Source organism: Chiloscyllium plagiosum, unplaced genomic scaffold (assembly GCF_037043375.1).
Source record: "Chiloscyllium plagiosum isolate Xiang-an unplaced genomic scaffold, Cpla_swu_hap1 HiC_scaffold_6, whole genome shotgun sequence".
Classification (NCBI taxonomy): Eukaryota; Metazoa; Chordata; class Chondrichthyes; order Orectolobiformes; family Hemiscylliidae; genus Chiloscyllium; species Chiloscyllium plagiosum.
Window position 1 is genome coordinate 16,530,044 of NW_028270144.1, and position 14,779 is coordinate 16,544,822.

Here is a 14,779-nt window from a genome sequence, read left to right on the forward strand (position 1 = left end):
CCTAATGACTAACTCAATATCCCCATGACTATCTCACTATCCCCATGGCTATCGCACTATCCCAATGACTATCTCACTATCCCATGGCTATCTCACTATCCCAATGACTATTTCAATATCCCAATGGCTATCTCACTAACCCAATGAGTGCATCACTATTCCCATGGCAATCTCACTATCCTAATGGCTATCTCACAATCCCAATGGCTATCTCACTATCCCAATGACTATCTCACGATCCCTATGGCTACCTCTCCATCCCAATGACTATCTCAGCATCCCAATGATTATCTCATATCCCCATGGCTATCTCACTATCCCAATGTCTATCTCACTATCCCTATGGCTATCTCACTATCCCCAAGGCTAAATCATTAACCCAATGAGTGCATCACTATCCCCATGGCTATCTCACTATCCTAATGACTAACTCAATATCCCCATGACTATCTCACTATCCCAATGACTATCTCACTATCTCCATGGCTATATCACTATCCCTATGGCTCTCTCACTATCACTATGACTATATCACTATACCCATGCCTATCTCACTATCCCCATGGCTATCTCAGTTTCCCAATGGCAATCTCACTATCCCCATGGCTATCTCAATATCCCAATGACTATCTCACTATCCCAATGACTATCTCACTATCCACATGGCTATCTCACTATCCCAATAACTATCTCACTATCCCTATGGCTATCTCACTATCCCAATGGCAATCTCACTATCCCAATGGCTATCTCACTATCCCAATGTGTATTACACTATCCCAATGACTATCTTACTATCCCAATGAATATCTCACAATCCCGATGGCTGTCTCACTATTCCCATGACTATCCCACTATCCCCATGGCTATCTCACTATCCCAGTGACTATCTCAATATCACCATGGCTATCTCACTATCTCAAAGACTATCTCACTATCCCTATGGCTATCTCACTACCCCCATGGCTATCTCACTATCCCAATGTCTATCTCACTATCCCCATGGCTATCTCACTGTCCTAATGACTATCACCCTATCCCCATGACTATCTCACTATCCCAATGGCTATCTCACTAACCCAAAGGCTAACTCACTAACCCAATGAGTGCTTCACTATCCCCATGGCTATCTCACTATCCTAATGGCTATCTCACTATCCCCATGGCTATCTCTCTATCCCAATGACTATCTCAGTATCCCAATGATGTTCTCACTATCCCCATGGCTATCTCACTATTCACATGTCTATCTCACTATCCCCATGGCGATCTCTCTATCCCAATGATTATCTCAGTATCCCAATGATGATCTCACTATCCCCATGGCTATCTCACTACTAACATGTCTATCTCACTATTCCCATGGCTATCTCACTATCCTAATGACCAACTCAATATCCCCATGACTATCTCACTATCCCCATGGCTATCTCTCTATCCTAATGACTATCTCACTATCCCAATGGCTATCTCACTATCCCAATTACTATTTCACTATCCCCATGACTATCTCACTATCCCAATGAATATCTCACTATTCCCATAGCTATTTCACTATCCCAATAACGTCCTCACTATCCCAATGGCTATCTCACTATCCTAATGACTAACTCAATATCCCCATGACTATCTCACTATCCCCATGGCTATCGCACTATCCCAATGACTATCTCACTATCCCATGGCTATCTCACTATCCCAATGACTATTTCAATATCCCAATGGCTATCTCACTAACCCAATGAGTGCATCACTATCCCCATGGCAATCTCACTATCCTAATGGCTATCTCACAATCCCAATGGCTGTCTCACTATCCCAATGACTGTCTCACGATCCCTATGGCTATCTCTCCATCCCAATGACTATCTCAGTATCCCAATGATTATCTCATATCCCCATGGCTATCTCACTATCCCAATGTCTATCTCACTACTCCCATGGCTATCTCACTATCCGAATGGCTATCTCACTATCCCCATGACTATCTCACTATCCCCATGGCAATCTCACTATCCCAATGACTATCTCACTATCGCAAAGACTATCTCACTAACCCAAAGGCTAACTCACTAACCCAATGAGTGCTTCACTATCCCCATGGCTATCTCACTATCCTAATGGCTATCTCACTATCCCAATGACTATCTCACTATCCCCATGGCAATCTCACTATCCTAATGGCTATCTCACTATCCCAATGACTGTCTCACTATCCCTATGGCTATCTCACTATCCCAATGACTATCTCACTAACCCCAAGGCTAAATCATTAACCCAATGAGTGCATCACTATCCCCATGGCAATCTCACTATCCTAATGGCTATCTCACTATCCCAATGACTATCTCAGTATCCCAAATATTATCTCAATATCCCCATGGCTATCTCACTATCCCGATGACTATCTCACTATCCCAATGACTATCTCACTATCTCCATGGCTATATCACTATCCCTATGGCTCTCTCACTATCACTATGACTATATCACTATACCCATGCCTATCTCACTATCCCCATGGCTATCTCAGTTTCCCAATGGCAATCTCACTATCCCCATGGCTATCTCAATATCCCAATGACTATCTCACTATCCCAATGACTATCTCACTATCCACATGGCTATCTCACTATCCCAATAACTATCTCACTATCCCTATGGCTATCTCACTATCCCAATGGCAATCTCACTATCCCAATGGCTATCTCACTATTCCCATGACTATCCCACTATCCCCATGGCTATCTCACTATCCCAGTGACTATCTCAATATCCCCATGGCTATCTCACTATCTCAAAGACTATCTCACTATCCCTATGGCTATCTCACTACCCCCATGGCTATCTCACTATCCCAATGTCTATCTCACTATCCCCATGGCTATCTCACTGTCCTAATGACTATCACCCTATCCCCATGACTATCTCACTATCCCAATGGCTATCTCACTTTCCCCATGGCTATCTCTCTATCCCAATGACTATCTCAGTGTCCCAATGACTATCTCACTATCCCCATGGCTATTCCGCTATCCCCATGGTTATCTCTCTATCCCCATGACTATCTCAGTGTCCCAATGACTATCTCACTATCCCAATTACTATCTCACTATCCCCACAGCTATCTAACTACCCCTATGGCTAAATCACTAACCCCATGGCTATCTCACTATGCCCATAGCTATCTCACTATCCCAATGACTATCTCATTGTCCCCATGGGTATCTCGCAATCCCAATGACTATCTCACTATCCCCATGGCTATCTCGCATTCCCAATGAATATCTCACTATCCCGATGCTTATCTCACTATCCTAATGACTTTGTCACTATCCCAAAGACTATCTCACTATCCCCATGGCTGTCTCACTGTCCCAACGACTATCTCACTAACCAAAAGGCTATCTCACTATCACATTGACTATCTCGCTATCCCAATGACTATCTCACTATCGCCATGGCTTTCCCACTATCCCCGTGACTATCTCAATATCCCCATGACTATCTCACTATCCCAATCATTATCTCACTATCCCCATGGTGATCTCACTATCCCAATGACTATCTCACTATCCCCATGCTTATCTCACTATCCTAATGACTTTGTCACTATCCCAATGACTATCTCACTATCCCCATGGCTGTCTCACTATCGCCATGGCTTTCCCACTATCCCAATGACTATCTCAGTATCGCCATGGCTTTCCCACTATCCCCCTGACTATCTCACTGTCCCCATGACTATCTGACTATCCCAATGGCTATCTCACTATCCCCATGGCTATCTCGCCATCCCAATGACTATCTCACTATCCCCATGGCTATCTCACTAACCCAATGACTATCTCATTATCCTAATGGCTATCTCACTAACACCATGACTATCTCACTATCCCAGTGACTATCTCACTTTCCACATGGCTATCTCACTATTCCAATGACTATCTCACCCTCCCCATGGCTATCTAACTATCCCTACGGCTAAATCACTATCCCCATGGCTATCTCACTATCCTGTTAGCTATCTCACTATCCCAATGACTCTCTCACTGTCGCCATGACTATCTCACTATCCCAATGACTATCTCACTATCCTCATGGCTATCTCATTATCCCCATTGATATCTCGCTATCCCAATCACGATCTCACTATCCCCATGGCTATCGCACTATCCCAGTGACTATCTCACTTTCCACATGGCTATCTCACTATTCCAATGACTATCTCACAATCCCCATGGCTATCTCATTTTCCCCATTGATATCTCGCTATCCCAATCACTATCTCACTATCCCCATGACTATCTCACTATCCCCATGGCTATCTTACTATCCCCATTGATATCTCGCTATCCCAATGACTATCTCACTATCCCTATGGCTATCTCACTATCCCCATGGCTATCTCACTATCCCAATGTCTATCTCACTATCCCCATGACTATCTCACTATCCCAATCATTATCTCACTATCCCCATGGTGATCTCACTATCCCAATGACTATCTCACTATCCCCATGCTTATCTCACTATCCTAATGACTTTGTCACTATCCCAATGACTATCTCACTATCCCCATGGCTGTCTCACTATCGCCATGGCTTTCCCACTATCCCAATGACTATCTCAGTATCGCCATGGCTTTCCCACTATCCCCCTGACTATCTCACTGTCCCCATGACTATCTGACTATCCCAATGGCTATCTCACTATCCCCATGGCTATCTCGCCATCCCAATGACTATCTCACTATCCCCATGGCTATCTCACTAACCCAATGACTATCTCATTATCCTAATGGCTATCTCACTAACACCATGACTATCTCACTATCCCAGTGACTATCTCACTTTCCACATGGCTATCTCACTATTCCAATGACTATCTCACCCTCCCCATGGCTATCTAACTATCCCTACGGCTAAATCACTATCCCCATGGCTATCTCACTATCCTGTTAGCTATCTCACTATCCCAATGACTCTCTCACTGTCGCCATGACTATCTCACTATCCCAATGACTATCTCACTATCCTCATGGCTATCTCATTATCCCCATTGATATCTCGCTATCCCAATCACGATCTCACTATCCCCATGGCTATCGCACTATCCCAGTGACTATCTCACTTTCCACATGGCTATCTCACTATTCCAATGACTATCTCACTATCCCCATGGCTATCTCATTTTCCCCATTGATATCTCGCTATCCCAATCACTATCTCACTATCCCCATGACTATCTCACTATCCCCATGGCTATCTTACTATCCCCATTGATATCTCGCTATCCCAATGACTATCTCACTATCCCTATGGCTATCTCACTATCCCCATGGCTATCTCACTATCCCAATGTCTATCTCACTATCCCCATGACTATCTCACTATCCCAATGACTATCTCACTATCCCCATGGCTATCTCATTTTCCCCATTGATATCTCGCTATCCCAATCACTATCTCACTATCCCCATGGCTATCGCACTATCCCCATGGCTATCGCACTATCCCCATGGCTATCGCACTATCCCCATGGCTATCTCGCTTTCCCCATGGCTATCCCGCTACTCCAATGACTGTCTCACTATCCTTCATGTCTATCTCACTATCCCAATGACTATCTCACTATCCGAATGACTATCTCACTATTCCAATGGCGATCTCACTATTCCAATGACTACCTCATTATCCCCATTGATATCTCGCTATCCCAATTAGTATCTCACTATCCCCATGGCTATCTCACTATCCCAATGACTATCTCACTATCACCATGGCTATGACACTATCCCAATGACTATCTCACTATCCCTATGGCTATCTCACTGTCCCCATGACTGTCTCACTTTCCAATGACTATCTCACTAACCCATGCTTATCTCACTATCCTAATGACTTTCTCACTATCCCAATGTCTCACTATCCCCATGACTATCTCACTATCCCCATGGCTATCTCACTATCCCAATGATTATCTCACTAACCCAAAAGCTATCTCCCCCAATGAGTGCATCACTATCCCCATAGCTGTCTCACTATCCCAGACCTGCAGTGGGAGTTTCCCAGCACTCGCTGCAGACTGGAGGGGGTATATATTCACATGATATTTTCTTTCACACATTTGGAAGGTAATTGCAGAGTTCCCTTGGAGTTATGTTTAAGTGAGTTACTGTGTGTGACTAGTTACTGTGCTACTTGGAATTGAAAGCTGAATGACACTTTTTAAGTTATTAGATTAATTAGTTGATCTTCATGGGTGGAATAACATAATAAATTGCTAACTTCTCTTCAGATGCTCTGTTTGTGAAGCTCCAGCAATGGTGATTGCTGTCCACAGCCAGACAATTCAAATCCCACTCTGCCCCAATGGTTGGACATCCCTCTGGATCGGCTACTCCTTCATGATGGTAAGCATCAGACACATTTGGACAGAACTGTTGCTTTGGGCATAATCAGGAGACTGTATAGAAAATGTGTTTGTAATTACACTTGGCTTTAAAGTTCTGCTAAAATTAATTTGCATAATCGCAAGGATAAAATCCACCTTCAGTGCAATGAGAATCAGATTGTATTATAATCATTTGGTTTTCTCTCTCTGTTTAATAACTTTCCTTGATATATTAAAGAATGCAAACTGCAGGGTTTATTAATGGAGTTATCATCAAAACGTCACACATTTAATCAGTGTGGCCTGTGAGTAACCTTATTTAATATCACTGAAAATAACTTTAAAACTAATTGCACTGAACCAAGTACATTTTCCTTGGTATATACTCATCGGTTTAATACTGAATTAAATATTTTTTGATGTGAAGAAACTTGTAATCTACCGATCAGTAGCAGTGTACTTGTAAGATAATGATGATAATTTGATGAATTCCTAAACAGAATCTCACGGTGTTGACCTCAGAATATGACCAGATTGTGGATGGAGCCTCATTCAAATGAATTGAACTTTTGAACCAGAACAATAATGATCGCAGTAAAGAGGAACATCACTGGTCTTAGAGTCATAGAGGTGTACAGCACAGAAACAGATCCTTCGGTCCAACACGTCCATACCGACCAGAAATCCTAAATTGATCTAGTCCCATTTGCCAGCATTTGGTCCATATCCCTTTAAACCCTTCCTATCCATATATCCATCCAGATACGTTTTAAATGCTGTAATTGTACCAGCCTCCATCACTTCCTCTGGCAGCTCATTCTATGCACTCACCAACCTCTATGTGAAAACGTTGCCCCTTAGGTCCCTTTTATATCTTTCCCCTCTCACTCTAAACCTATGTCCTCTAGTTCTGGACTCCCCCACCCCAGGGAAAAGACTTTGTCTATTTATCCTATCCATGCCCCTCATGATTTTACAAACCTCTATAAGGTCACCCCTCAGCTTCCATTCCACAAAGAAAACAGCCTCAGCCTATTCAGCCTTTCCCTACAGCTCAACACCTCCAACCTTGGCAACATCCTTGTAAAGCTTTTCTGAACCTTTTCAAGTTTCACAGCCTCTTTCCTACAGCAGGAAAACCAGAATTGCATGCAGTATTCCAAAATTGGCCTAAGAATGCTCAATGCTCTGAGTAATAAAGGCAAGTGTACCAAGCACTTTCTTCACTCCCCTGTCTACCTTGGGAGTAACCAACTTGAGAGAGAGCCAGCCTGGATTTTTGTACACAAGCTCTGGGATTTGATCCCAGTACCAACTGACTCTGTGGTGCAGGTGCTAACCACTAAGCCCCATCCGACAGCATTGTGAGCACTGCAGTGGGTTCATGCCTATCTTCCATGGGATCACAAAATCCCTAATGTACAGAAAGAGGCCCGTGCAGGGTTTTTACCATGGCTATCCCGCCTAACCTGCACATCTCTGGATTGTGGGAGGAAATCCACGCAGGTATGGGGAGAATGTGCAAACTCCACACAGACAGTCGCCCGAGGCTGGGATTTAACCCAGGTCCCTGGCGCTGTGAGGCAGCAGTGCTGACCTCTGGGCCACCTGAGTCTTGCTCCTGACTGGAAACTGACTATTTCCTCCCGTAAATGTAGGACTTGAGAACAGTTGTTGCAGACAATTCCTGTTCATCCAGTGATTATAGAACACGAAGGTGTAAATAACGAGGGGGTGAGATAACAACAGAGAAAATAAAGGAGGCAAGGACCAGGATATGCTTGTGTACAGGTGCCCTCCATTCCTGATGAATGGCTTTTGCCTGAACGTCGATTTTCCTGCTCGTCGGATGATGCCTGACCTGCTGTGCTTTTCCAGCACCACTCTAATCTTGACTCTAATCTCCAGCATCTGCAGTACCCACTTCCGCCCTCCATTTGCATAGAGTGATTGGTTTGGTTGACAGAAGTGTTTTACTCAGTCTTTCCTCTTCACATGCAGCACACCAGTTCGGGAGCTGAGGGGTCAGGACAGGCTTTGTCATCACCTGGTTCATGCCTGGAGTCCTTCCGCTCAGCTCCCTTCATCGAGTGTCATGGCCGAGGCACCTGCAATTACTACGCAAACTCTTACAGCTTCTGGCTCGCGACTGTTGAGAGCACAGAGATGTTCAGGTTAGTGAGGGGAAGCCCGTTTCCACTGGCTGTGATGAACGGGATTGCTTATAATGTCCACGGACAGTCTGATGTGATTTGCTGCTTCTAGTAGAAAGGCTGTTCAGAGTAAGCATTGGACACCATTCCCCATTCTTGCCATCTTCTTAACCAATTCACTTGACCCAACAGAGATCAATTCTCTGAAGAGTGTCAGTGTTTTATCAATTTTAGTAATAAATCATCGCTGGTATTTAAATCTTATTCCAGTTCACACCAGGATTAAAGGGCAATCACCCTTCATAATAAAAAATGAAAGTCCTGTGTTTCAGAATGTTACAGCTAAGTGTTGTCACTGCAGTAAGAAGGAAATACAGGTGTCAGTTTACACGTAGCAATCTGCAATGAGAGAACCAAGCTCTGAGAGTGCAGCCCTCCATCAGTAAGGTACTTTAGGAAATAAGGTGCTCCTCTCTCTGATGGCTGCGAGCTCCTGACTGATCAGGAAGCAGTGAGCCGATGACTGATCCCACAGGGCAGGATTTGAATGGGACACACCAGCCTCTGGTTAGAGCTGCTTCCTGACTTTGTTTCTGTTTTCTTCCAGCAAACCGGAATCGGAGACACTCAAGGCGGGAGAGCTGCGCACTCGCATTAGCCGCTGCCAAGTCTGCATGAAGAAGACGTAATGCAATCTGAGACTGCCAAGTTGGTCAGCTGTCTCGCAATCCTCTAATGAACTATGGTGCTATTTCTATAATAAAGCAATATGACAATATCCTGTGTACCTCACTCATCTATTGTGACAAACGAAAAACAAAGTACATAGCAATAGCAATGGAGATACAAAAGAAAATGCTTTCCCTGCAATACCCAGGTGCCCTACTGCTCTAAGAAAAACCATATAAGCTTTCTACTATTGACATACTAAATGGCACTTTGTTTATTAAAGCAATGCACTGAATATTAACAGAAATAAAAATACTTACAGTACAATGAAAAGATGGGAGAGAGTTAAGAGGCTGCAAACAGCATTGAAGAGTTTGCAAATGATGACAGCAGTGTATGAGTGAGGCTAAAGCTTCACAAAGCAGCTCTCTTGGCCCAGAGACCCACTGAGAGGTTTGTATGCTTTATGTGCGGCGCATTGATTGAAATGACTGTCCAGGACATCAGGCTGGGTGAGTGGGAGCAGTGAAGGTGGGAGAGGGAGAGTGACACTTCCTCAGGTTCTGATCTGTGCTCCTGTCCCGCAGAGCTCCTGCTCTCCAGGTGTCCCAGCCATTCTGCAGGGATGTGGGTATCGCTGGCAGTCCCAACTGAGTGACTTGCCAAGCCATTTCAAAGGACAGTGAAAGAGGGAACCTGGCGTAACACAAATGCCACACTAGGTAAGGATGGCATGTTTCCACTCTGAAAAACATGAGTGAACCAGATGAGTTTTACAATCATCCAGCCCTTTCATAACAACCTTATCTCAAATTGGATTTTTAATAGCTCCACTGTGTGATTTGAACTCACTTCTCTGGATCATTGCTACAGGCCTCTGGATTATTAGTCCAGTAATATAACCACTATGCCACCATTCCCAGTACATCAGAGACTGATTAACTCTCTCCCATCTATTTAATATATACTAAATAGTTTCTATTTAAGGTTTTGTTTGTTTCCTGACTGTGGGTATGAGATTGAATCAAGGAGCTGTAAAGGCAACAAAATCTTCTGTGACATAAAGACATTGTGGTATTTACTGTTGTATAAACAAGGGGCTATCTGGAAGTGGGTCAGTGTTTATATAACAAGGGCTGATATTACATTTGGGAATATTCACGTCCGAGTATTCCTGATAGGCACACCCAGCAAATCAAGCTTCCCATTATTGGTAGCAAGACTTTGTAAAATCATCCCTAATATTTAGTATATATTATTGGAAAATCTTCATAAAGGTGCTATGGAATATACACTGTCATTAAACTATTCAACAGTCATCCTCTTGTAGTCATTATGTCCAATTAGTATCACTGCTCTCGTAGTTGCTAAATGCCATTAATCTGCAACACTTTATACTACCTTTCTTAGGAATGTGTACTCATATGTGCATGGGCTCCACGACTTCAAGTTGCTGTAAACAAGTCTTCACCACCAGTGTCTTGTTTGAGCTCAATAACCACAAGTCCTGGTGTCCTTTCATCCTCTGTTACATAGCTGCTGATTTCAGGTGTAACTAAGCATTCCTGGTAAATCACCTTCCCTGCAATATGGGATTATAGAGCAGGAATGGGGAATCTCATGGGCTTTGATAGATCTTTAAAGTGTATGTGTGTGTGTGTATCTGAATGTGAGGTGTGTGGGAGTTGGAGGGACCTCAACATAGTCTGGATCCTACAACTCACATTTACCCAGGGGCAGGATTAGTACAAACTCAAGCTTTCAGCCATGATGATGTTATTGGCTATGTCAATCACTCTGAAAAGTACCGAGAATCACTGATTCTTTTGCTAATAGATTATTGATGATCAAAGTAATAATCCTATCAGAATGTTTCTTGTGTGTTTGTGTGAGTGTGTGTAAAACTGTGGGTCATGGAACACATAATTTTCCAATTGTGCAAAACTTAAAGCCATTTGAAAAGCGAAAGCCTTTGTTCATTTAAATTCTATAGCAATCTTTCAAACAGCTTAGCTGACGAAATGCAACTAGAAATACTGTTCAAATGGTCAACTATTCCTGCTTTTCAGCTGCTGTTCATTGCTTTTGTCAACATACAGCCCATACATTATTTAGCATGGACACTGTAAATGGTTTGAATTAATGTCATTTCAGTTAGACAGCTGAGCTCTCCTCTGTGTAAAAGTACCAGAGATGGGGCGGGGAGGAGGAAACACAGAAAGCAAAGTAGACTGTTATCTGAAAAGTGGTGACACAGCATTAAGGGGTGATGTTCAATGTTTTATGTTCCAAATGAGGAGCATCACCCATTGAAGTCCACATTGAATGTTCCCAATTTCCATCCAATTGGAACAGGAATAGTCAAATTGTAACAACGTAACAAGTTGCATTTATACATGCATCTAACATACTAAAACATCCCAAAGCACTTTCAAGGAGGATTTATCAGACTTTGACACCAAGCCACAGAAAGGACACTCAAAAACTCAGTCAAAGAGATAGCTTTCAAGGAGCATCTTACAGGAGCAGAGAGAGGCAGAGAGTGTTCGGGAGGGAACTTCATAGCTCAGGACCCAACCAGGAGAAAGTCAATGCCATGAGTTTTTGATTAGAGAATCTTGATATCAATGTTCCCTTTCATTGATGCTCTGTCTTCCCTGATTGGAATCAGTCCGTTATTATCAGGGTTTTGTAAATTATATCTTGTACACTTGAATAACTTGATTCACTGCTTACCTAAGAGGCCTTTATTCTTCGGTTTTGTATTTTTTAATACAGATTGTATTAAAGTTTAGTAAACTGGTTCAGTAATGGAATGTGGATCATCTGGCTGTTACGTACTGCACTTGCTTGATGCCAAAACATGTCGGTACTCAATCAGTCCATGTACGACACACATCTCTGGAAGTTCAGCGTTTACATGGAAGATTGACACTCTTTGTTTTGTGATACAGTTAACTAAACCAATTCTATTTCTCCGGACCTATTTTGTACATTATAAGACATGAAGATTAAAATTAATAAGTTTGTGTTTTAAATCGAAATGTTTTGATCTGCTTTATTTTCAATGGTAATATAGAAAGATTTGTAAAACACTAAGATGCCATTTGACTTAACATGTCTGTGCTGGCCACAAGAAAAGTTATCCAATTTAATCCCATTTTCTCAAATCTGTAGTCTCACACTTTACAAAAATGATTGTAGGCATTTTCAGTTCACTTTTTTCCAAATCACTCCTCAGCTTAGTACAAATTGTCTTTATCTATTTTAAAACGTTTACTCATGGTAACTTTTTCCATTACTACTGTGAATTTAACGGAATTATGGTCACTGCTATTAAAGTGTTCCCTAGCTGATAACTCCGCCTCCTGCTCCACTCTCTAAAACCCAATCTAAACTATTTCCTTCTCATCTTCTCTTGAGATATTGGCCGATAACATTATCTGGAATGCATTTGAGGAATTTTACACCACCGATGCACTCTGATTTTATCTTTTAAGATGGTTGAAATCCTTACTATTAATGCCATCTTTGGTTTCTGTGGTTTCCATTTCTATCTCGGGCAACCGAATCAACACGGACATTTACTATAAACCGACCGACTCCCACAGCTACCTAGACTACACCTCCTCCCACTCTGCCCCCTGTAAAACGCCATCCCATATTCCCAATTCCTTCGTCTCCGCCGCATCTGCTCCCAGGAGGACAAGTTGCAATACCATACAACCCAGATGGCCTCCTTCTTCAAAGACCGCAATTTCCCCCCATGCGTGATCGACGATGCCCTCCACCGCATCTCCTCCACTTCACGTTCCTCCGCCCTTGAGCCCCGCCCCTCTAATGGCCACCAGGACAGAACCCCACTGGTCCTCACCTACCACCCCACCAACCTCCATATACATCGTATCATCCATTGTCATTTCCGCCACCTCCAAACAGACCCCACCACCAGGGATATATTTCCCTCCCTTCCCCTATCAGCGTTCCGAAAAGACCACTCCCTCCGTGACTCCCTCGTCAGGTCCACACCCCCCACCAACCCAACCTCCACTCCCGGAACCTTCCCCTGCAACTGCAGGAAATGCAAAACTTGTGCCCACACTTACCCCCTTACTTCCCTCCAAGGCCCCAAGGGATCCTTCCATATCCGCCACAAATTCACCTGCACCTCCACACACATCATTTATTGCATCCGCTGCACCCGATGTGGCCTCCTCTATATTGGGGAGACAGGCCACCTACTTGCGGAACGTTTCAGAGAACCTCTGGGACACCCGGACCAAACAACCCAACCACCCCGTGGCTCAACACTTCAACTCCCCCTCCCACTCCACCAAGGACATGCAGGTCCTTGGACTCCTCCATCGCCAGACCATAGCAACACGACGGTTGGAGGAAGAGCGCCTCATCTTCCGCCTAGGAACCCTCCAACCACAGGGGATGAACTCAGATTTCTCCAGTTTCCTCATTTCCCCTCCCCCCACCTTGTCTCAGTCAAATCCCTCAAACTCAGCACCACCTTCCTAACCTGCAATCTTCTTCCTGACCCCTCCGCCCCCACTCCGGCCTATCACCCTCACCTTAACCTCCTTCCACCTATCACATTTCCAACGCTCCTCCCCCAAGTTCCTCCTCCCTACCTTTTACCTTAGCCTGCTGGACACACTTTCCTCATTCCTGAAGAAGGGCTCATGCCCGAAACATCGATTCTCCTGCTCCTCGGATGCTGCCTGACCTGCTGCACTTTTCCAGCAACACATTTTCAGCTCTGATCTCCAGCATCTGCAGTCCTCACTTTTTCCTTTTTATACCCCTGTCTATGTTATCTGAAAACTCTGTAACCAGGAGTGTCCATATGCCATTGCTTTCCTCTTTCTCCAGTGTCCCATTAATATTGTATTCCCAGATGTTATTCTGCGCTCCCAGCTCTTCTGATATGGAGATGCTGATGTTGGGCTGGGATGTACAAAGTTATAAATCACACAACACCAGGATATAGTCCAACAGGTTTAATTGGAAGCACTAACTTTTCTGTCTTATTACGTCAACTTCTTGTGTTTTGTTTTACGCACTAATAACTGAGCATTCAGTTTGTTCCCTCAATCATCTGTACTCAATTGTGAACTTATTGCCCTCCATTTTCAGCTTTATTTCTCTTTAAATCTGTGTTCAGTTTCCTGTCCCTCTGCCAAGCTAATTTAAACCCTTTCTAAAAGTGTTAACAGTCCTGTTATAGTCAAATACCTCCATCAGACAAAGTCCACATGTTCTGTCTGTATGAGGACTCATTGATCAATGTGTTCAGCAATGATTTGATTAATTATAAAGTTTCATCCAGAGCTGCATTCAAGGTGATCCTTCTACCCCACCACAAACTCTGTTATTTCTCTTTTAAATTGCTCTTGGTTCACTGGATAGAAACACAGAAACAAGCAACAGTTTTCCAATGGTGACCAGCTCCACTCTTCATCTCATCAAAACCTACTCATCAGGCTGGATCTTTCAAATGTTCATTGGAACACTGCAGCAAACAGGTCATTCAGCTCCTCAAGTCTCTTCTG

The 14,779-nt window shown here is 43.5% G+C and overlaps 1 protein-coding gene across 1 annotated transcript in view; it reads left to right on the forward strand.

The window, feature by feature from the left end:
- LOC122550473 (uncharacterized) overlaps window positions 1-12,256 on the forward strand; it is a 278,599-nt gene extending 266,343 nt beyond the window's left edge. Inside the window, exons 50-52 of the mRNA XM_043691239.2 lie at window positions 6,301-6,415; window positions 8,398-8,570; window positions 9,157-12,256. Of these exons, the coding sequence (XP_043547174.2) occupies window positions 6,301-6,415; window positions 8,398-8,570; window positions 9,157-9,238 (370 nt within the window). The 3' untranslated portion in view covers window positions 9,239-12,256. The remainder of the gene's footprint in view (window positions 1-6,300; window positions 6,416-8,397; window positions 8,571-9,156) is intronic.
- Window positions 12,257-14,779: the final 2,523 nt, after the last annotated feature.